The 24,866-nt window shown below is 45.0% G+C and overlaps 1 protein-coding gene across 1 annotated transcript in view; it reads left to right on the top strand.

The window, feature by feature from the left end:
• The window catches only part of XXYLT1 (xyloside xylosyltransferase 1), a 231,940-nt gene that overhangs the window by 42,222 nt on the left and 164,852 nt on the right, over positions 1–24,866 (top strand). The window contains exon 2 of the mRNA XM_037837943.1: positions 10,782–10,929. Within this exon, the coding sequence (XP_037693871.1) occupies positions 10,782–10,929 (148 nt within the window). The remainder of the gene's footprint in view (positions 1–10,781; positions 10,930–24,866) is intronic.

Raw genomic sequence — 24,866 nt, forward strand, 5'->3', positions numbered from 1 at the left:
AGGCCCAGGTCTTAGGAAGAGGGTGTAGTCAGTATCAGGTTTCTCTGAGGATGAAACCAAGCAAGTTTTCAGACTTTTCTGTGAGGCCTCTACATGCTGTGCTTTTCCCAGCAGGTGGCGCTTGTCTGTCCAGTGTAAAGAGGTGTGTTGCATTTAATTCTCAGTAGACCCTGTCCCTGCCAGGGGCTGAGAGTGTCTGAAGTCAAGCTTAAGATGTTCAGTTTTTTTTCCCTCTGGGCCCTAGGGTCTGAGTTCTCTGAGGGAGGGCAGACACTTGAACTAGGCCCCACCTCCCTTTTTTCTTAGGGAAGATAAGCCCGTTAGGGATTTATCTCCTACACTTGACTTCTTCCATTGACTCTCTGTCTTAACTCCACTCTTGCCTGGGTCAGCACTGACAATTGAAAATGCCTGAGGCATTCTCTAATGAGGTACTTAGAATGAGAGAAAAAAAAGGAAAAAAGAAAGAAATCCCCTTTTCAGAGCCAGTCCCCAGCCCCCCAGTTACCAGTCATGAATCAGAGTTTGTGCCCAGTCCTATGTGCTCCTTTTCTTGGGACCCAGCCCTTTTCCAATATTCAGAGCTCAGCTGATTACAAAAGCTTCTGTTTTTATGTATTTACGTATTTTTTTCCATCAGCTCCACCTCCTCTCTGCTGGGAGAAACCTCCAGGTTTCTTTCCTGATTGTTCCAGGTTTATCTGTGCTCATAGCTTGTATTCAGTAGTCCAAATTTGGTAATTAAAACTGCAGTTGGAGCTTGGTTGAGCTGCCTTCCCTTCCTCCTACTAGACTAGTTCCTTTTCTCACAAGGAAGTCTTCCAACTTAACCTGCTATGCCAGTGGCAGAGGGGCACTAGCTCCACAGTTTGGGAGCTTTACTTACAGTTCTTATGCTGTGATCTCAGCCATTCCACCCATTCCAGACTGGTGTACGATATTTATCTGGCCACAGATGTCCCCCAATAGTTGTTCCAGACTATTTACTAGTTGTTCCTGGCTATATGCTCATTGTTCCAGAGTGCTAACTAAATTTCACACTTCCCTATGTCGCCATCTTGTCCCTTCTTGGGAGGCTTTTGATGACTGATTCAATCTCTCATCTTGTGATTGATCTGTTGAGGTCTTCTATTTCTTCTGTAGTCAGTGTAGGCTTTTCATGTATTTCTAGGAATTTGCCCATTTCATCTAAGTTGTCTAATTTGTTGGCATATGTCTTAGTTTGCTAATGCTGCAGAATGCAAAACACCAGAGATGGATAAGCTTTTATAAAACGGGGGTTTATTTCACTACACAATTACAGTCTTAAGGCCACAAAGTGTCCAAGGTAACACATCAGCAATCGGGTACCCTCACCGGAGGATGGCCGATGGCCTCCGGAAAACCTCTGTTAGCTAGGAAGGCAGCTGGCATCTGCTCCAAAGCTCCGGCCTCAAAATGGCTTTCTCCCAGGACGTTCCTTTCTAGCAAGCTTGCTTCTCTTCAAAACATCACTCCCAGCTGCACTCCCTTAGTCTCCTCTCTCTGAGTCAGCTCATTTATATAGCTCCACTGATCAAGGCCCACCCCAAATGGGTGGGGCCATGCCTCCATGGGAACATCTCATCAAAATGATCATTACCCACAGCTGAGTAGGGCACACTCCAAGCAAATCTAACCAGCACCAAAACTTCTGCCCCACACAAGACCACAAAGATAATGGCATTTGGGGGACACAATACACTCAAACCGGCACAGCATACAATTGTTCATAGTATCTTCCTATGTCCTTTTTATTTCTGAGAGGTCGCTGGTAATGTCACCTCTCTCATTTCTGCTCTTATTTATTTGCATCTTCTCTCTTTTATTTGTCAGTCTAGCTGAAGGTTAATTTTTGATCTTTTCAAAGAAACAAGTTTTGGTTTTGTTAATGCTCTCTATTGTTTTTTTATTCTCAATTTCATTTAATTCTGCTCCAGTCTTTTTTTTTAAATTTTTAAAAAATTCATATTTATTGAGATATATTCACATACCATGCAGTCATACAAAACAAAGTGTACATTCAATTGTTTACAGTACCATTATAGATTTGTGCATTCATCACCAAAATTAATTTTTGACATTTTCATTACCACACACACAAAAATAATAAGAATAAAAATTAAAGTGAAAAAGAACACTGGGTGCCTTTTTTTTTAGCTTCCTCCATTTTTTCTACTCATCCATCCATAAACAAGACAAAGGGGAGTGTGGTCCATATGGCTTTCCCAATCACATTGTCGTCTCTCATAAGCCACATTGTTATACAATCGTCTTCAAGACTGATGGGTTTTGGGTTGTAGTTTGATAGTTTCAGGTATTTACTGCTAGCTATTCCAATTCATTAGAACCCAAAAAGGGTTGTCTATATTGTGTGTAAGAGTGTCCACCAGAGTGACCTCTCGGCTCCTTTTGGAATCTCTCTGCCACTGAAGCTTATTTCATTTCCTTTCACATCCCCCCTTTGGTCAAGAAGGTGTTCTCCATCCCACGATGTCGGGTCTAGATTCCTCCCTGGGGGTCATATTCAACATTGCCAGGGAGATTCACTCCCCTGGGTGTCAGGTCCCACGTAATGGGGAGGGTAGTGATTTCACCCGCCAAGTTGGCTTAGCTAGAGAGAGAGGGCCACATCTGAGCAACAAAGAGGCATTCGGGAGGAGGTTCTTAGGTACTATTATACGGAGATCTAGCCTCTCCTTTGCAGTAACAGTCTTCCCAAGGGCAAGTCCTGTGGTAGAGGGCTCAGCCCATCAAACCACCAGTCCCCAATGTCTGTGAGCACATCAGCAACATCAAGGTGGGGGAACCCAACAGCCTTGCATTCTTCACCAGCTCCTCAGGGGATATCTGCATATTTTTTTTCATTTTTTTTAATTAACTCTTTTTTTTTTAAATCAACTATATAAAAAAAATTAAAAATATATATATTAAAAAAAACCAAAACATTTCAAACAAACCATAACGAGGGAGTCCAGCATGTTCCTACTCTACCCCAAGAAAATAACCTAATATAGCAACATTTCTGTGAACTTGTTACTACCATACCCATCAGAAATTAACAAGCCATAGTCATTCTTGGGCATTCCCAGAACATTAAATTTACCCACGATAGCTTATCTGTTCTTATTGGGTTATTGTTCCCCTTTCATTAATTGCTCTCTATTACTAGTTCTCCTACATTCTACATTATAAACCATTTATTTCAGGAGTGTGTTTTTTAACCTCCAGGTGTTTGTGAATTTTCTAAGTCTCTGATGGCTATTGACTTCTAATTGTATTCCATTGTGGTCAGAGAATGTGCTTTGAATAATTTCAGTTTTTTTTAAATTTGTTGAGGCTTCCTTTACGTCCCAGCATATGGTCTATTCTGGAGAAAGTTTTGTGATCACTAGAGAAGAATGTGTATCCTGGTGATTTGGGATGTAATGTTCTATACATGTCTGTTAAATGAAATTCATTTATCAGATTGTTTAGGTTTTCAGTTTCCTTATTGGTCTTCTGTCTGGTTGGTCTATGTATAGGAGACAGTGACGTGTTGAAGTCTCCCACAATTATTGTGGAAACATCTATTACTTCCTTTAGTTTTGCCAGTGTTTGTCTCATGTATTTTGTGGCACCATGATTGGGTGCATAAACATTTATGATTATTTCTTCTTGTTGAATTGCCCCTTTTATTAGTATGTAGTGGCCTTCTTTGTCTCTCCTAACATCCTTGCATTTAAAGTCTATTTTATGTGAGATTAATATTGCTACTCCTGCTTTCTTTTGTCTGTAGCTTGCATGAAATATTTTTTCCATCCTTTCACTTTCAATTTCTTTGTAGCCCTGTGTCTAGATGAGTCTCTTGTATGCAACATATTGATGATTCATATTTTTTGATCCATTCTCCCAATCTGTATCTTTTAATTGGGGAGTTTAATCCATTTACATTCAACGTTATTACTGTGAAGGCATTTCTTGAATCAGCCATCCTATCCTTTGGTTTATGTTTGTCAGATATTTTTTTCCTCTCTCTCTTATTGTCCTTTAATGAACCAATATTGAATCTCTTTAGTACTGAACCTTTCTCCATCTCTCTCTCTCCTTTCTTTGTTTCTCTGTCAGTATGGCTCCCTTTAGTAGCCGAAGTACGGCAGGTCTTTTATTAGCAAAATTTCTCAGCATTTGTTTGTCTGTGAAAAATTTAAGCTCTTCCTCAAATTTGAAGGAGAGCTTTGCTGGATAAAATATTCTTGACTGGAAATTTTTCTCTCTTAGAATTTTAATTATGTCATGCCACTGCCTTCTCGCCTGCATGGTGGCTGCTGAGTAGTCACTACTTAGTCTTATGTTGTTTCCTTTGTATGTGGTAAATTGCTTTTCTCTTGCTGCTTTCAGAACTTGCTCCTTCTCCTCAGTATTTGACAGTCTGATCAGAATATGTCTTGGAATGGGTTTATTTGGATTTATTCTATTTGGAGTTTGCTGGGCATTTATGCTTTGTGCATTTATATTGTGTAGAAGGTTGGGGAAGTTTTCCCCAACAATTTCTTTGAATACTCTTTCTAGACCTTCCCCCTTCTCTTCCCCTTCTGGGACACCAATGAGTCTTATATTTGGGTGTTTTATTTTATCTATATATCCCTGAGGTCCATTTCGATTTTTTAAATTTTTTTCTCCATTCTTTCTTTTGTTCTCTCATTTTCCATTCTGTGGTCCTCAAGATTGCTACTTCGTTGTTCAGCTTCCTCTAGTCTTGTACCATGAGTATCCTGAATCTTTTTAATTTGGTCAACAGTTTGTTTTGTTTCCATAAGATCACCTATTTTTAAATTTACTCTTGCAATTTCTTCTTTATGCTCTTCTAGGGTCTTTTTCATGTCCTTTATATCCTGTGCCATGCTCTTCTTCATGTCCTTTATATCCTGTGCCATGCTTTCATTGTTTGTCTTTAGTTCTTTGATTAATTGCTCTAAGTACTGTGTGTCCTCTGATCTTTTGATTTGGGTGTTTGAGTTTGGGTTATCCATATTGTCTGTTTTTTTCATATGCTTTAAAATTTTCTGTTGTTTTGGGGCTCTTGGCATTTGCTTTACTTGATAGGGTTCTTTTAGGATATGTAGGATTATTCAAAGACTGATCTCTAATTTGTCAGATCTACAGCTTGGTGGAGTACACTTTCTCTAACTAACCAGCAGATGGCATCCATGAGTCACCTATTCCCCTCAAGTCAGTTTTCCCCAACTTTGTCTTTGTGGTGTGTGGGGGTCTGGTTCTTGTGGGGTCCAATTGGCGCACCAAGTTTGGCTGTGTTGTTCATGCTGTCCACGCTAAACGTGGGGCGTGTGTCTGAGTGGTTAGGGAGGGAGGGCAGCTTTAATAATCAAACCTCCCAGGTATTCCTGGAGATTTAAGGCTGTTGCAAGAGTCTAAACCTTCATTTCCGTCTCGCCACAGATTATCTCTGCCGCTGACCCACAAGTCCTTGGTTTTGGCGTATGATCCCTGAGATTTCTGAGTGGGTCCCTCTTCCACGCCATGCCCATCTAGGGCCTCTGCTGAGGGAAGGTTGTGCTACGTCACCAGCATGTGCCGCCCCTCAACGGAAGTTCTGGGCCGCCGGGCCATGTAGGTGTGTTCCCAGCTTGCTATAAGGATGGCTGCATGGGGCGTGTTAATTTCCCCCTTTTCGCACAGCTCTGCCTTCCCAGCTCCTGGACAATTAGCTGTGGGTGCGTGAAAGGCTATTGTCCATGCCCGATATTGTGGTCTGTGCATGCGTTGCTGGAAACACTTCCCATTGCACTGGGTTTTTGGCGCAGCTCTGGGCTGTGGTTCTGGAACCGGGCAGGAGCGTTCCCAGCCCACCGGGAAGATGGCTGCAAGGGCCGTGGTTATTTTCCCCTTTTGGCTCATCTCTGCCTTCCTTGCTCCGAGACGATTAGCAGCAGGTGCGTGAAAGGCTATCTTCCACGCCAGATATTGAGGCGTTTGCACAGCCCGTTCCTGTTGTGCTTCACTGTGCGGTTCTCTCTGCTGTATCTGCAGCCGCTTTTGGGTTTTTTTAAAAAAAGAACTAGTCCGACTCCAAACACCAACCCACTGTTTCCACACACTGCAGTGTGGCTGCCGGATATTCAGCAGGCTTACTCACTCATTTCAGAACGCAGACTCCTGGTTTCACCAAGTCCACGGTCCCTGTGGATTTAGCAGACCTTGTCCAGCTGGTGCATTGTTGGAACTGGTGTTCTGGGTCACTTTCTGGCTTTCATCTAGTATTTTTCATGGAGGTGTTTTTTTGCCCTGTCTCTCCTAGCCACCATCTTAGGTTCCTTCCAATCATTATTATTTCTTTCCATCTGCTTGCTTCAGGATTAGTTTGCTGTTCTTTTTCTAGTTTCTCTAGGTATGCAGTTAGGTCTTGGATTTTTTGTCTTTCTTCTATTTTAATATAAATTTATTGGACTATAAAGTTCCCCCTCAGTTCTCCCTTTGCTATATCACATAAGTTTTGATATGTTGTGTTGTTGTTTTCATCATCTCAGGGTATTTACTGATTTCTCTTTGATTTTCTTCTTTGATCCACTGATTGTTTACAAGTATGTTATTCAACCTCTATGTATTTGTGAATTTTCCAGTTCTCTGCCTGTTTTTGGTTTCTGGTTTAATTCCATTATGGTCAGAGAAGATGCTTTATATAACTTCAATCTTTTTTAAATTTATTGAGACTTGTTTTGTGACCATGATGTGATCTATACTTGAGAATGATCCATGTGCACTTGAGGAGAATGATATCCTGCTTTTTTAGGTATAGTTCATTTATCATATTATTCAAAGTGTTTCAAATTCTGTTTCCTTATTGATATTCTGTCTAGATGTTCTATCTTGATGATAGTGTTATATTGAAGTATCCAACTATTATTGTAGAGGTGTCCGCTTCTGCCTTCAGTTTGCGTGTGTTTGCCTCATGTATTTTGGAGCACCGTCGTTAGTTGCATAAATGTTTATGATCGTTATTTCTTCTTGGTGAATTGCCCCTTTTATTAATATATAGTGTCCTTGTCTCTTATAACAGCTTCTGACTTAAAGTCTATTTTGTCTGATATTAGTATAGCTATCCCAGCTGTTACTATTTGCATGGGATATCTTTTGTTCAGCCCTTCAATTTCAACCTATTTGTGCCTTTGGGTCTAAGGTGAGTCTCTAGTAAAGAATATAGTTTCATCATCCTTTTTAATCCATTCTTCCAGTCTCTGCCTTTTGATTGGGAAGTTTAATCCATTAAACTCTATAAAGTCAGTACTTACTTTAGGTATTTTGTCCTTTGGTTTTTATATGTCATACTCTTTTTTTGGTGGGGGGTGGCTCTCTTTTCCTTTATTGGAACCTCTTTTTCTATATAGTTCATCTTTTGTGATATATCTGATTGATTAGTTTCTTGTTTGTATTTCTGTGTATTTTAAAAATACTTTCTTTGTGGTTACCCTGGGGTTTATATTACACAACTCACTTCTATAGCCTACTAATTTAAAAAGATACCAACTTAGCTTCAATAGCATACATGTTCTCTGCTCCCACGTCTCTTTGTTTCCCCTTATTATGTTGTTTTTGTCCCACCTTATCACTTCATATTTTGCATGTCCATTATCTGGAAATATGCCTTTTTCTTTTTCAATTGTATTCTAACTCTTATAGGAATTAAAAAGTAGAGTTGTACATTGAGGATACAGTACTCTTGAGTTTTGCATTTACCCTTTTAATTACGCTTACTGATGATCTTCAGTTCTTCATACTACCCCAAGCAATTCTCTGCCATCTTTTCCTTTCAACCTGCAGAACTCCCTTTAGTAATTCTTGTAGGGCAAGTCTTGTTGACTAACTCTCAGTTTCTGTTTTTCTGTGAATATTTTTAACTCTCCTTTATTTTTGAAGGACAGTTTTGGCTGATAAAGAATTTTTGGCTTGTAGTTTTTCTCTTTCACTACCTTAAATATATCATACCACTGCCTTCTCGCCTCCATGGTTTCTGGTGAGAAATCGGCACATAGTTTTATTGAGGATCCCAATAATGAATTGCTTTTCTCTTGCTGCTATCAGAATTCTCTCTTTATCTTTGGGATTTGACAATTCTGATTATTATGTGTCTATTAAGAAATATTTTGTTTCAAGTACATTGTGCTTCTTGGACATACATATTTATGTCTTCCATCAGAGTTGGGAAATTTTTGGCCATTATTTCTTCAGATATTCTTTCTGCCTCTTTTTCCTTCTCTGCCCCTTCTGGGGCACCCATGACACATATATTTGTGTGCTTCATGCTGTTACTCAAATCCTTGAGACACTGTTGTGTTCTGTTTCCTATTTTTTTCTCTATTTGTTCTTCTCACTGTGTGATTTTGATTGTCCTGTCTTTTGGTTCACTGATTCTTTCTTCTGCCTGTTTCAGATCTGCTGTTATATGACTCTAGTGTATTTTTAAACTAGTATTGTTCTTTTCATCCCTATAATTTCTGCTAAATTTCTTTTTATACTGTCAAATTCCAAGTTATGTTCACACATTGTCTTCTTAATATCCTTTATCTCTTTATGCATATTTTTCTTCATCTCCTTGAATTGACTTAGGAGATTTGTTTGAACTTCTTTGATTAGTTCTAAATTCTGTGTCTCCTCTGAAGTGTTAATTTTTCCCTTGACTGAGCCATATCTTTCTGTTTCTTAGTTTGACTTGTAATTTTTTGCTGATGTCCCGGCATCTGATTATTTTGATGAGGTAACTGTGAAAGTCAGCTTCTCCTTCTTGTTTAGGATTTTATTGTTGATTGGCTTTGTGTTAAGGCTCTTCTTCGTTTTTTTTTTGTTTGTTTGTTTTGTTTTGTTTTGTCCCACTTTACCACTTTATATTTTGCTTGGTCCAGCTTATTCTGGACCTTTAGAATAGCTCAAGTTAATGGATCAAATTTTCTCAGCTCTTCTTCATCTGATTCTTTCCTTGGATATGTGGTACAATTTTTAAAATTGCACTTTTTGTGTAATTGTTTCACCTCCAGGAGAAAGTTTCCTTTCCTCTATTCTTTCTCCAGGAATCTTGATCTGTTCTGTTTGTCTTTGTGCAGAATTTTCTCCCTGTTTCCTATGATTTGTTTAAATTTTCTCCCTTACTCAGTGCCTTGTTCCCCTTACACTTTTCAGTTCTGGGGCCCTATTGTTTTACAGCAGTTTAGTTGAGGTCCCTACCTCCCCCCCTTTTTTTCTCTGTTAGCCTATTCTGCCTCTGGTTTCTTCCCTGTTAGGTGTCCCACCTCTGGGAGCCAGATGGGGTCAATCCAGAAATGTAGGTCTCCAGAAAAGTTCGTTTTGTGTTTATGTGATCCAGCTGATGGTAACTGGATTGAGTGAGCACACCACTTGCAACCGCTGTTCTACAGTGGTCTTTTTATTTCCGCCCCCCTGGGGACGTGCTTGTATGCACACCCCTCAGCAGCTGTGTTCTGCCCTGGGTCTCTGTGGACTGGGCTCTCTGTGTCTGCATATACATGGGATTCAAACTCACTGCTGTAAGTGGCTTTATAGTCTGTGTGCCTGGTGGGAGGTGGGAGGGGTCCCAGCCACTGCCTCTGAGCAACTCCCAAGCTGCTTGGGCCTGAGTGAGAGGGAGGGAAGAGGACCGGCCAGTCTGAGATGGAAGTGTCCCACCTGATATTTTTCTCTTTCTTCAATTCAGCATTTGAGGAGTCCTTCTCCAGTCTCTACCATCCTCCAGAGATCTAAGCAAGTGGGATTTGTCCTTTTATTCACCGAATCTCTGGTGAGGTTTTTCCAGGGGATGTCTTACGTCACCATGCTGATGACATCACCTCCTATTAGTTCTTGTCTACTCTAATCACCGGTCTGCACTGAGGTCTTCCTCCCTGGTTGGTCACTGATAAGGAATGAGAATGACTGTAATGGAAGGAACATGGGTCTTGGAATCTGGGGACCTGGGTCCAAGTTCTGGTCTGCCACTTATTATCACCATGACATTGGGCAAGTGTAACTCTCTGAGCATCAATTTTCTCATTTGTAATTTAGAGGCTATAATAGATATCTGCCTCGATCAAGTTTTTTGTCATGGAGATCAGTGTGCATCTTTGTGTTCAGCAGCTGGGGACTCTGTAGACTCTTAAGTGCTTTGAGGAGTTCCTTATACCTTCACAGTACCTCCAGAGTACTCGAGACATACTGGTTAAGTTGATGGAAGAGTTCACGGTGGTACTTAGCATATTCCTGCGGCCACAGTCAGCAAGGGAGGTAGAGTTGAAGCATCTGATTTTCCTGTGGAACAACATGTGATGGGCTCCCAGGAGGTGGTGATCCCCAGAGCTTTGTCAGTGACACAGATATGCAGAAGGACTTTGAATTTCAGGACCAGACTCTTTAACATGGTTTCTTGTCACTGACCCAAAGGTACTACCTTCAGGGCCAGCTTGAATTTTGGGAGCAGAAAGCAGATTGGGGACTGTTCCCATCCCCCATTTATCCCTCTGACTCCTCTCCCACTGCCCACACCCCTTTATGCCTGCCTGTGCACCCCCTCCCTCACGTGGTGACCCTGTCCCCATTGCCAGCCTCTGCGCTGCCTCAACTCTGCCTCCTCATTGTTCCCTGTTTCCTTAACTTCAGTTGCTGCCCCCCAGTGCCAGCCTCATCCCCTGCTTGTGGGCCCAGATATGTGCTAGTGTGTCTGGAGCTCCAGGCAAGAGCTGGCTTGCTCACCCCGGTGGTTTTCTCCCGCCTGGCTGCAGGTCATCTTCCACGATGTTGCTGTGCTGACGGAGAAGCTCTTCCCTATTGTGGAGGCCATGCAGAAGCACTTCAGCGCTGGCTCGGGGACCTACTATAGTGACTCCATCTTCTTCCTCTCGGTGGCCATGCATCAGATCCTGCCCAAAGGTAACCTGGGCTGCTGATGGCAGCGGCTCCTGGGGGTTTGACTTCTGCGTCTGTTTCCCTGCCATCAACACTGCTGGCACCTTCTATCCAACTGAAGAGCTCCACTGAAATAAAAGGGAGAGGGCAAGGGAGTCAGCAAAGCCCTTTGTTAACAGAGCCTCCTTCAGGAAAATCAAGAGCAGGAGCCTGGGATGCACAGCTGCAGGGGCACAGGGGAGCTATACTGTGTGCTGTCCCTGACTCACGGGATCTGGCTCCAGCCCTGACTCTGTCCCTGGCTTGTACCCCGCTGTGGCACTCAGTTTGCACATCTGTAAAATGGCATCCCAAACCATGATCTCACTCTTTCTAGACTTAATCTGTACTTACCAGATTTGACAATATTAAATCGAGATATGAAAGGAACACATTACAATTTTCTGAGTAGGACCTTTTTTGAAACTCTGATGCACAATTAAAAGGGTTTTCTGGACCTCTGTCCCCCAGGAAAGAAGAAATGTGATTGTCTGTATTAGTCAAGGTTCTCCAGGGGAACAGAGTCAACCAGGGATATATGTAAATATTAGGAGTTTTATTATAGGAACTGGCTCACGCAGCCGTGGGGATGAACAAATCCAAATTCTGTAGGGCAGGCTGCAAGTTGGGAACTGCGATGAAGGTTTTCTGTGAATTCCCCAGGAGAAGCTGGCTGACTGATGTAGCAATGGAAATTCTTCCTTCTGACTGCTGAAATCCTCAGTTCTCCCTTTAAGGCCTCCAACTGATTGGATGAGACTTCTCTCACTGCTGAAGGTGATCTCCTTTGTTGATTGTAGATGCAGTCAGCCATCGATGTGATCAACCGATTAATGATTTAAATCCACGAAATGACGTCACAGTAAAATCAGGCCATTGCGTACTTGAGCGAAGAACTGAACACCATAACCTGGCTAACTTGACACATGAACTTAACCATCACAGTGTCCATCTGTAGTAAGTCCTGCTTGTGTAGAAGTGCTGGGGATAAGCAGTTGTTCCCCCCCTGGACTGGGAGCTTTGGTGGGAGGGTGTCTCATTTGTTGAATATCCCAGGCTTCTGGGTTCTCCTCCAAATGGTCCTTGGTTGGTTTTGGAGCCCCAAGAGTCCTCAGACCAGGCAGGACTTGATAGCCCAGGGGTCAGCCGGGCCATTTGATGGGGATCTGCTGCTCCAACCCCGCAGACCATAAGAAGGGGCAGGGAGCCACCACTGCCTGAAGGGACCTGGTAAACCAGAAATTCGGCAGTGGAAAGTTAAGCCTCAGTTCTGGTTTTCAGGTTGTTATACCACAGGGAAAATTGTGCCAATCCATTTTGTCTGGGACTTTGTCTCCCAAGGCAATTCCCTGTACCATGGAGGCCTCTGAATGTTCATAAGGCTAAGGACTCAGGGGGCTTGATAAGCCTGGGTCTGAAGGAGAGAGGAGACAATTCAACAGAAGGGCCCAGGGAAAAGAACTGGCAAGTATGATTCTTTACAGTAAACCCTGTGTTTCTGCTGTTACCTCATCAAATCCTCCCCGAGTCCTGTGAGGTTACAGATGAGAACTGACTGAGGAGTTTAGTGACTTACCCAGGGTCATGCAGCTATTCAAGTGGCAGAGCTGGAATTTGAACCCAACTCTGTCTGACTTAGAGGCCTATTTCTTCAAATAGCAGCTCCTTCTGGACAGCAGGACATCAGTGTGTGTATGGGTGCGGGGTGTGGGGGGGGGTGTGATAGGCATCCGTGACCTTCCTCTTCCTCCTTCTTCCCCACCATTGTCGTTGTCGGGTCTGCCCATCCTGGGCTAAGCCCTATGCCAGGCTGTGCACTGGGGCACCAGGAGGGAGGTGAAACAGGTTCCCTCAGGTTTTTCACGGATGGGAACACACTTCTGTGTCTCAGCTTGGAGAGAACCAGGCAGTGAGTTTTGAAGTGCCAGGTAGTAAGAGGTAGTAGGCTCCCAGGTCGCCTTCCCTCCAGCTTTCTGGGCAGTGAGAAGAGTTTTACACCAGGCAGGCTGTGAGGGGCCCCTGACTCTCACCTGCCTGGTAGCCAGGCCCGGCTCAGGGGCAATGTCTGCAGGGAAAAGGCCTCAGCCAGAGTTTTGCTGTCTGTGCAGGCAATGGCTTAGTTCATCCGTGTGCCTCCCAGTGTGGGCCGCGGCCTTCTGCTGGGCCCTGTGTCCGGACCTGGGGGAGGGGTTTTTAGCTGTGCCTCGATGGACTCAAACACAAAGTCTTTTCTCACATTCTTTAGGCAAATGATAACGCGCTTCCAGAGATTCATTTTACAAATGTGCAAGATCCACTTCCTAAGGAGAGAGTTACTAGGAGATACTAAAATTTGAAAGTCATGAAATAAAATGAGCAGTCCCATTGTTTCCTGTGGAATCTGGGGCGTGTTCTGTTGAGAACTCTGGCTGCCGCACAGCACTTGGCGGTTCTACAAAGTTCCTACTGGGCAGATGGTTTGGAATTCCTGCAATTTTCGGAAGGACACTTTGTTTTCAGGCATTATTAGTGCTGTCTTGAGTTCGTCAGTTTTTTTTATTGCTGCCTTTTTTGTATTCTTTTATTATTATTTTTTTAATTGTAGAAATTGCTGTTGCTTTGTGCTTTGGTCCCTTGTTTTGCTTTGTGTAATTGCTTCCTTCTTGCCATTTTGATTATTTTGTTTCTTTCACTGACTTCTTTTGTCCTCCTGGAAAGTGAGAAGGAGGGCCTGGGTGGGTCTTGAACCCTTGGCCCGCCCAGGAGGGCTGGGTCAGAAAAGCTCGAGTTATGCCTTCAGGAGGTCCTGTCTAGTGTTTGCCCCAGAAGTCCAGCTCCTTTCCCTGTGTCTCAGCCTCTCCAGCTCCTTTCCCTTCTGTAGCAGAAGTTCACCCTTCTGGGCCTAAACTGGTTTAAAAATGTATTTACTTTTTTTTGTGTGTGTCTATTTTAAAAGTAACCCTCATTCATAAAAGAGTATCTGAAAAACACATAAAAATAGAAAAAAGAAAAAAAGTTATGCTTTACTACATAAATAACATCAGTGCTAATTCTTTGATCATCTTCTAGAAATTTCCCAACTTACAGTTTAAAAAAATTTAAGCAACAAAATATGAAATTGAACCTTCATTTCAGCCCACGGTGCTTTTCATTTCAAAATGAGAGAAATGCTACAAGTAAAGCTATGTTTTGACTTTTTTCTATTAATGTCACATCACCATTTTCTTTGTAATTATAGTCTTTGAAAATTTTTGAATGGGTAGACAGATGAAACATAGTTCACTTTTATCATTGACTATTTACCTAGACTCTTCTTTTTTCTCTATCATAGATTATACTCTGTTGAATATCCATATGCATAAAGGTGATTTTGTCTAATTAGTATTATTTCCTTATGATAGCTCCCCAAGGGTGGAATTACTGGGTTCTAAGCTACTGCTGTGTCACCTCCTTCTCACCTCCCCAATGTTGTCAGCTTCCCTGCATGAGGTTCTATGGTTTTCTTAGCATATTGACGTCTCGCCTCTCATATATTGCTCCACGTAGGAATTTCTAGAGAGTTGGCAGATGGCTGTCCCCACTTGCCAAGAGAGGAAAGTGAGGACCTGAGAGGTTAGGCCATTTCTCCAAGTCCCACCCTGGTCTCTGATCTCTCGGCCGATGCTTGTCCTGCTGTCTCCAGCCTCTGATACCTGCATGGCCCCTTGTGGCTTAACCCACACAACCTCCTCCCTCTACCGGTTGGCTCTCAGTGCAGCCTTGCAGAGCAGTCTGGCTGGGGGAGGTTGGGTAGGGGGTGATTAACCCCATGTGTTTTGCCCTGATCATTTTCCTCGGAGCAGCACTGCCCAGAGTCACGTCTGCAGAGTGGGTGCCTCTGGAGGGAGGAAGGGGCTTGCCAGGCAGAACACGCTAACTCTGATTTTGGTGCAAGCTTGTTTTTGTTTCTGTTGCTTATTCGACGTCGCTTTTTTCTTTCTGTTGCTGGTCCTCTCACACTTTCCTGCCCTGTGTCCTTCCCCAGACACACAGCCACTCTCTCCTTCTTACTCACAGGGCTTTTATCTCCTCCTGCCAGTGGTGTTATGTTTGTCACCACAGGGAGCTTCTTATGCAATGGAAAGGAAAATGTTTTTTTTTTGCCCAATTGGAGCTGGAGGGAGCAAAGAGCAGCTTTCCCTCTTCTGTGTCACATGGCTCCCAAGAGCCTTTGTTCCCGCTCAGTGATGTGGGCTGTGAAAGCAGCCCTTCCAGAGGCTGAGCTGTGCTGAGCAGTCAGTGGTTGTGGTGTTCTCTCTGGGCAGGGAAGGTAGGTGCACAGTCGATTGGCAGCACTTTAGGCCAGCCACAGGCCCCTGCAGGCCTTCCTGCAGTCACACACACACCCCTGGAAAGCCCCTTGAGTGTCATGCTGAGGGGTTGGCACCAAACACAGTAGAAGGGACCTTGGTGGATGTTTTTAACCTGATCAGATCTGTGCTTTAGGAAAGCTCATGTGTCTTAGAGGTGGAATAGATTGCAAGAGAGACATTGGATTCAACCAGAATATCTTTACTGAGTGTCTGCTGGGATGCACATTATGTGGACAGGCTGTTAAAGACCCAGAGGTAGACTCCCTGCCTACCTTCAAGCAGGGGATAATCTAGAGAGTGTGTGTGTGTGTGTGTGTGTGTGTGTGTGTGTGTGTACTCCATGTGTATGTGCACCAAGCATGTACACAGATAGAAGATGAGGTGTAGTACTCAGTGAGACCTGACTAGCATCCTCAGCTTATGCACAGCCTCCCTCTTTCCATGAGAGCTCACGGGCTGCAGGGATCATTATGGTGGCTGCCATGGCAACAGTTACAAACTTGTGTTTTTAGTGACTCTGTGGGTTTAGAACAAGAGGGAATGAGGAAACTGTGAGAATAGGCAGATCTCCATTTGGGGGTCACAACACCTGTAAACTCAATGTAAATATTCCTGCTATGGAACGACTTACTTGTCAGTCCTTTGCACTTTAGTCTGAATTAGCCTCATCTAATTGCCTTCTTCTGAATAAAACCTGATATAGCTGCCCTAAGGGAATCAGATAAATCGTATGTTTGTTGAATAAATAAATGAGGTCAGGGGAAAGATAGGAAGAAGAAAAATATACTCTGGAGCCTAGAGCACTCCTGAGGTCTTTTGGGGATAGGCTCAGGCTTATCTTGACAAACCCCTGAAGCAGAGAGAGGGAAGCCAAGGAAGAAGGAGGCCAACTGCTCTGTTTAGACCTTGGTGAAGGCTTATTTGGTGAGATATGAACCCTGGTGAGGTTGAGGAAACTGTTTTCCTCCTCTAGTACTTTCCTATCTAGACCCCACGACTCTTGCCCCTGAGCCCTGGAATTCAGGTCTAGGCAGTACAGCCAGAGTTGGGCCACACAGTGGATCTGTGTGCCTTTTCTGGGCTGACCTGGGAACCTGACCATTTTTATCCTGTTTCTCTGGGGTGTGGTATACACAATTCCAGCTGACTGACTTCCTGATGAGCTTCGATTGGTGCCTGTTGTGAGTGCCTCATTTCTGTTGGTTTCCCTCTCCGTGGGCTGTGGGTTTGTGCTGGTTTGTATATATTATGTCCCCCAGAAAAAGCTATTTTCTTTAATGCAATCTTGTGGGGACAGATGTATTAGTGTTGATTAGGTTGGAACCTTCTGATTGAATGTTTCCATGGAAATGTGGCCTCACCCATCCAGGGTGGGTCTTGATTAGTTCACTGGAGTCCTATAAAAAGAGGTCACAAACAGAGGGACCTCAGAGCAACTGAGAGTGACATTTTGAAGAGGAGCTGCAACTAAGAGAGGGCAAAACGCTCCCAAGAGCTTCATTTTGGAGAATGCCATTTTTTTTTTTTAATCTTCATTTTATTGAGATATATTCACATACCACACAGTCATACAAAACAAATCGTACTTTCGATTGTTTACAGTACCATTACATAGTTGTACATTCATCACCCAAATCAATCCCTGACACCTTCATTAGCACACACACAAAAATAACAAGAATAATAATTAGAGTGAAAAAGAGCAATTGAAGTAAAAAAGAACACTGGGTACCTTTGTCTGTTTGTTTCCTTCCCCTATTTTTCTACTGATCCATCCCTAAACTAGACAAAGTGGAGTGTGGTCCTTATGGCTTTCCCAATCCCATTGTCACCCCTCATAAGCTACATTTTTATACAACTGTCTTCGAGATTCATGGGTTCTGGGTTGTAGTTTGATAGTTTCAGGTATCCACCACCAGCTACCCCAATTCTTTAGAACCTAAAAAGGGTTGTCTAAAGTGTGCATAAGAGTGCCCACCAGAGTGACCTCTCGGCTCCTTTTGGAATCTCTCTGCCACTGAAGCTTATTTCATTTCCTTTCACATCCCCCTTTTGGTCAAGAAGATGTTCTCCGTCCCACGATGCCAGGTCTACATTCCTCCCCGGGAGTCGTATTCCACGTTGCCAGGGAGATTCACTCCCCTGGGTGTCTGATCCCATGTAGGGGGGAGGGCAGTGATTTCACCTTTCAAGTTGGCTTAGCTAGAGAGACAGGGCCACATCTGAGCAACAAAGAGGCATTCGGGAGGAGGCTCTTAGGCACAACCATAGGGAGGCCTAGCCTCTCCTTTGCAGCAACCGTCTTCCCAAGGGTAAAACCTGTGGTAGAGGGCTCAACCCATCAAACCACCAGTCCCCTATGTCTGTGGTCATGTTAGCAACCATGGAGGTAGGCGAATACCCCTGTGGAGAATGCCATTTTGAAACGCAACCTGGGAGCAAGCAGACGCCAGCCACGTACCTTCTGAGCTAACAGTTTTCCAGATGCCAGTGGCCTTTCTTGAGTGAAGGTACCCTATTGTTGATGCCTTACCTTGGACACTTTATGGCCTTAAGACTGCAACTTTGCAACCAAATAAACTCCCTTTATAAAAGCCGATCCATTTCTGGTGTTTTGCAAAACAGCAGCATTAGCAAACCAGACAGGGGTGAAGTTCTTCATACTGTCCTGTGTCTACCCTGAGGAGGGGGCTCCAGTCCCAGGGATGGGTGCATGTTGTGGCAGACTGTTCCTGCCTCAGCGGGTGGGGGGCATGTGGTGCTTGGGGCTCAGGATTCCCGTGGGAGCTGCTGTCAGAGGGCTATGGTCGCGGGCTGTGAGCGGGGCTGGTAGCACCTGGGGTCTCGGCTCTTCATCTGCCTGGGAAGAATAGGGTGGGGCCCTCACTGGGGTGTGGGGACTGTCACTCCAACTGGGTCTGTTTGGGGTATGCTGAGGAGGGGGCAGGTGAGATGGGAAACGGGGTGTCCTCTGCACATCTGGGAATGAAATGTTCATCAGTCACAGACCCTCAACTTTATAGAGGACATACACCTCTGCCTGTGAGGATGGCACAGCAGGTGCCGTGATCCCCATTTTTCAGACAAAGGCATTGAAGCACAGAGAGGAAGAGAGGCTTTCCCAGGGTCACAGAGCCTGGTGGGGCAAGGATCAGGCTCTTGACTTCCCAGCCAACGTGCTCTGTCCACAGGCAGATGTTCTTGCTGCCTTTTTTGGGCTTAGGAGGTGGCCCAGCATGTCAGTCAAGCTTCCAGGCTTAACACTCTGAGATGATGCAGGAGGGGCTAGCGTTTGAAGAGCATCTCTGTTGGCCATTGAGTCAATCAACCAAACTTTGAGGGCTGGCTCTGCCCCAGCCCTGGGCCCAATGCTTCGGGGTGAGAGAGAAGACTCAGTTTGCCTCAAGTGAAGTGGAATCGAATCGGAGAAAAAGCAGGCACAAGTGACACAATTTTAAGAGAGATAGTGGATATTTTGCTTTTGTTGTGAGGAGAGAGCAGGGGACATCGTAAAGCTGTGAGAGCTCAGCTTCTTGGTGTGTGACCCCAACAAATCGTACCCCTCTTGGGATACAACCTAGGTTTCCTCATCTGTGAAATGAGGATAATTTTACCTTTTCTACCCTGGACCCAGGGCTGTGTCAAGAGAGATCTGTGAGGGACAGTATTGAATGAGCAGTGATGTGCTGGGCACACGTCAGGAATTATTACTGCATGCTGCTGCGTTCTCAGGTCAGATGCTCCTAAAGCATTGGATCCCAAGTTCGGCCGTCTGGGAACCCCGTCAGCTGCTCAGAAAACCCCACAGATCAGCAATTGCCATCTCTTCCATTTGCCACCAGGAGTAAAGCAAAGCCTAGTTGTTGGGGGAGAATTGTGCTGGGTCTGGTGTGCTGCCCAGAGAGGAGGATCTGGCTGATTGGCAGCTCTGAGCTGGAATAGGGCATTGCATTGTCCTGCTAGTGTGTAACTGTGTGTTCCTGGGAGGTTGCGTCCATCCTGGAACAACGTATGTGAACTTTATCTAATAGGCCATGTGTGCATTGGGGACATTGAGGTGGGAGGAGCAGGGATTACTGAGGATGACTGAGAAGATCTACTGTCTATTTTAAGGCTCCTAACAATTCTGTGATTTATGCAGGAATTATCATCTCAGTTTTACAGATGGACAAAGTGAGGCCAGAGAGGTGATTTGAATTGACAAAGTGACTGAGGCAAAACTGCAATTGGAACCCAGATTGTCCAACTCCATTTCTCTCCTGGCCTCAGTTTCCCCAGCTATTCACAGGAGTGTTGGACTCCATTATCTCCTCGGTCCTCTCCAGCCAGGTGTTTGGGGCATGTGCTGCTTTTAGTTACAGGCCAGGAGCATACTGGCCATGTAGAGTGTGTGTGCTTGTTTTCTATATATCCCATAGCTTTGAAGTTGGTGCACATCATTCCAGACTCTGACATGTGTGTATGTGTTTTCTTCACTCCAACACCTCAGGAGCTCCTTTAGTCCCTTGACACTTTGGGCTTTGCACCTTCTCCATGTCCATCTCACTGTCTGATCTTGGATGGTCTCTTTTCAAAAGGCGCATGCCCCTTGCTTGGGCCCCTCCCACACAGAACATGTGCCTGCCCCCTTGTGGTGCCATTAGCCATGGTGTGTGGGAGCCAGTGGGCCACACAGATGACCCATAGATTCCCAGGCCCATTTTCTTCCAGGAGCAGGGAGCCAGGGAAGTCTGGGCAGGCTGACAGGGAAGTGGGTGTATCATAGAGAGTAGGCATTAGGCTCTAGGTCAGACAGAGCTGGATGCACATCTCAGTTCTGCTATTCACTAGCTTTGTGACCTTGGGAAGTTACCTAAAAGAGGTCATATGGTGCAATGGTTAAGAGCGTGAACCCTGGTACCAGAGTACCTGGGTCCAAATACCAGTCCCATCACTTACTAGCTGTGTGACTCCAGCCAAGTTACTTTAATTGTAACTTGTGCTTCAGTTTCCTCATCTATAAAATGGAGATCCCAGCAGTTCCCTCATGAGGTTGTGAGAATTGACTGAGTTAGTATATGTACCAGACTCAGTGCCTGGCACATGGTAAGCACTTTATATGTGTCTTTAGGTCTCAGTTTCCTTATCTGTAAGGTGGAATAATATAGCGCTCACTTCAGATTAATGAGGTAATACCCATAACAGCACCTGGCACGGTGCCTGGCACACAGTGAGGGCTGTTTGAGTGGTGAGATGTCACACCTCCTTACCCAGCACCGAAGGGGAGGGGCTGGAGTTCCTCTCTGACTTTTAGACTCCCTACTTTTGCCTTTTGGAAAGAGCTTTTGGGTATGAGAAAAGGAAATTCTCTGGATGGTTCTGGGCAGGTTAGGCCACCTCTTGTCCCCCTGGTGACGGTCGCTGTCTCTGACCTGCCTTCCCTTAGGGTTCCTGTGAGTCGGAAATGGAGTCATGCAGCTAAAACCCCTCCTGTGTCTGAAGCGACCTTTACCACCAGCCCCTGGAATCAGGGTATCTGCAATCTGCACAATCAGAGCCCATTGTTACTATTACCACCATCAGCCACATCCTGTTCTGGTCTCCTGAGGAGGCCTGTGTGTGAAAAGCCCGAGCAAATGCAAGATGTCATAAAAATTCCTACAAAGCCTGAGCCTGCTCTGCTCCAGAGCCCCTTCTTGAAGCCTAACTTGGCCTTGCCATGCAGAAAGCAATGGCCACACCAGCTGCGTTGGGCCCAACCCTGCCGCTTTCCTGGTGAAGAAGAGGGGTGGCCTAGCCCTGCCCCAGCCTCCACTTCTCCCGGCATCATGGGCACCATCACACTTAAGAGTCTTTATTTCAGCAGTCTGTTGTTGGGATTTGCTGTCCTGAGATGGGGCCTGACAATTGGAATCTTGCAAGGGTCTTTCTGGGTCTGCTTTGGGGCTGTGGTGCTGAATGGGAAAGGCTGGTGTGAGGCTCAGGTAATGCATGTGTCAGTGCATCCGGCCCAGGCTCACTGGCCCACACAAGTAAGAATTGAGGCTGAGCAAGAAAGTCTGCAGACTGGGGACACAACCAAATGGGAAAATCCCGGCTGACAATCCTCATTCATTCATTCATGCCTTGAAACACTGAGGCCAGGATGCAGTCTTTTGCAGAAAACCTTTAAAACGCCATCTTTCCTCTCTCTTTCTATTAAGTGAAATTTTGGCAAATGTAGTAAAAGCCATATTCAGTTTGAAATTCTTTTGTTCTGTGCGTTTTGTATGTTTGCTCACTACTGTGGGAGGTCTTTAGCCTTCTCTATGGTTCTTTCATATCAGTTTTATAAAATGGAGAGGCTTTTAAGGTTGGTTTGAAGTGAAACCAGAAAACTGTTCTGTAATCAATGTTTAATTAGCTGTCAGTAAAGCAGATATGACTCTAATGGGGCAGGGGTGGGGGGAGCCCTGCAAGGGGTTGTGTGTGATTCTAGAACCTGTGGAGGGGCGTGGGATCCTGTGGTGGCCTCTTTCCTATCCCCACCCCATTAATCTCAGTATCAGGAGAAAGCAGAAACGAGCAGCTGCCTAAACCCACTGGTGCTTCATTAAGATGGTGTTCTGGTCCAAAATCCTTCATGAGGAAGGCTCTGGCCAGCACGTGCTGGTCTCCAGTTAGCCCAACTTCAGGGGCACAGTGACCTGAGGATGGACAGGCAGTTGGCTGGTGTGGCCATGGGGTCAGCAGGACTGGAGCGGGTTCTCGCTCTGCCCCTCGCCACCCTGGCTGTCAGAGGGGATGCCCCCAGGGGAGGGGAAATACACTTGGATTCCTGGGCCCTGTTCACTGGTGGGCAGAATGACTGTTACAAGGTCACATGCCTGAGTGTTGCTTTCCTTCTTTCTGTGGTTTTCTGTTCGCTCCTGAGGCAGGAGAAGGGAGCTGGGCCAAGCAGGGGGAAGGGGGCATCATTTCCTTCTCTCTCTCCCGTTACCCTCATGTTTGCTTGGGCTGAGGAGGGCTAGGCCCTGCTAGGACTGTGAGCCTAATTGCATTCTCCAGTCTGGTTTACCAGAGGCTTCTGCATTGCACCCCAGCTAATAGAAGGTGGTACTTGGGTTTCCCACTTGCCAGCATTCCTGATGTGTATAAACTGCTTAGAAATGTCTTCAGGAAGAGGTATGACGGGGCCATTTTTGAGTACTGTGGTCAAAATATCATCTATTATTGCCTACATCCCTCCCAGCTCCTAACAGAGACCGATGCCGAACAAGCTAAATTGTCTGAGCTGCAGGCTCTTTGTAAACTGCGGATGATAATTGTACAAACCTCATAGTGTTGTGGTGAGGAGTGACTGAGACAGCTATGCAGGGCCTGGCTTATTAGGTCATCAGAAATAATTATAACTTGCCCTCTCTGAAGGTCAAGTACATGCCAGCAAATCAAAGGCTCTGATAAGTGCTGCAGTTAAAAAAAAGTTTGATTTTTTTATCCAGCATTTCTCAAATATAATTTACCACAGAACACCTTTCTAAGGAGTGGCTATTAACATCTGGAGGTAGAATTGTTTCACAGAACTCAGTTTAAGAAATGCTGCTCTAAAATAAGGTTCTGTAACACTTGTGTAACCGTCTCTGTTGGGGTGGGTGTGGGGAGCAGGAAAGCCTCAGTCTTCAGAGAAAGGCACTGTCTATCAGTTAGTCTTTTTCTTTTCCCTGCAGCACAGCCAATAGAACATGTCATTGGGTGTGACATTTTAATTATTCACTTACATTGTTACTTAAACTGTGACAACTTCCTGAACATCAGATTTGAAGTCGTTTTGGCCATGCCTTAAGTTTGCATGATCCAGAAGGTCCAGGAAGACTTTCCCTGGTTCATGGATCATGGTGGGGACCTCAGGGACAAAGTTGTTTAAAGGAGGGAGGTGTGTCTGGTGACTCATTGGGGAGAGCACATCTGCAACTTTGATAAGCTGGAGGGGTTTCAGGGGTGACCCAGATAGTGACTGAGGGGCCTTGAAATCAATCCTTGACGGAACTGAATGTAAAACCTGTTTCTTGGTGAGCCTTAAAAGCCTTGTGCTGGGGAAGAGGGAGCAGACTAGCTGCAGCTGACTAGAATTTCCGGCCCCAGCTCCACCACCACCTCCCTGTGGACACAGGGACAGGGCCCCTCCCTCTCCAGGTGGTGGGTCCTCACCTGTCGATTCAAGTATTGGTTAGGATACAGGGGTGCACACTGGCTGCTTGTGGTCATGGACTCTGTTCTTTTATGGCCATTTTATCATTCTTGTGGGGAGTTTTAAGTGACTCTATACCTGGTAGGTGGAGTGCATAGTCTAGTCTCACACTCTTGGTTTCATGTCTTTCCGTTACCTGCAGGGGACCCCTGGGCTGGAAGCCCTCTGAGGCTTCTTTCCATGCCACAATGGTAGCTGCTGGGGTTCAGCCACAGTTCAGCCTTCACTCTGACCGACCGTGGCCTCTCTTGCTGCCTCCACTGCAGCCACGCTGGCTCCCTGCTCACCCTGCCTGGAACACCATCCCTGCAGCTAGCCCCACGGCTTGCTCCCCCACCTCCTTCCCGTCTCTGTTCAGATGTCATCTCTTCAGCTAGGCCTTCCCCGACCAGCCTATTTACAATTGCACCCATCTTCCTGCTCTATTTTTCTTCATGGTACCAATCCACATCTGCTATGAAATGCATTTTCCTTTTCTTTTCAATACTCATCTGCCTTCCCCACCCAAACATAAGCTCTGTGAGGTCAGGAAGTTTTATCTGTTTGGTTTCGTGTTGTAGTCCCAGTGCTGGTCCAATATCAGCACATAGTAGGCATTCAGTAGATATTTGTCAAGAGACTTGTATGGATGAATTTTCATTAGCTTTATATCTTGAACTACCTTGCATCTGAAGCTGATTTTAGTTCTAGAGTCAACAAAGGAGATCACCTTCAGCAACAAGAGGCATCTATTCATCCAATCAGTTGGTGGCCTTAAACGGAGAGCTGAGGATTTCAGCAGTCGAAAAATTTCTATCTTCACTTCAGCCAATAGCTTCTTCTGGCAAATTGGCCACCTTCATTGGCATTTCTACCTCATGGCTTCTCCTGGGGAATTCAGCTTCATCTTCATCAAGTTCCCAACTTGTGTCTACCCTGTGGAATTCAGACTTGCCAATCCCCACAGTTGCATAAACCAATTCCTATAATAAATCTCTTAATATTTACATTTATATCTCCTATTGGTTCTGTTTCTCTGGGGAACCCTGACTAATACAAGGTACAATATTGATTTTTTAAGGCATCATCTATCAAATAATAAGGTTGCCCATTATAGTCATTAATCACAGAGCTATGAAATTTGTAGAACAAATAATGCCCACGATAGGGGTGAACTGCTGATTTGAGCTGATTTCGAGGCTAAGCTCAAGTAAACTCTTTTTTTACAAGCCTTCTGAAATCCTGTCTCCTAGGCCTGCCTCTTCAACAGGGTGTGGGAGCGGGGCGGGCAGTGTGGTTGCCTGCTCTCGCACACTGAGCGGCCACCAGGCAGAGGAGGGGCGGGCAAAGGGCACAGATCAGATGTGGGGGCCAGCATCCTGACTTCATTTTCTAGTGGAGGAATT

This window comes from Choloepus didactylus, chromosome 1 (genome assembly GCF_015220235.1).
Source record: "Choloepus didactylus isolate mChoDid1 chromosome 1, mChoDid1.pri, whole genome shotgun sequence".
Lineage (NCBI taxonomy): Eukaryota > Metazoa > Chordata > Mammalia > Pilosa > Megalonychidae > Choloepus > Choloepus didactylus.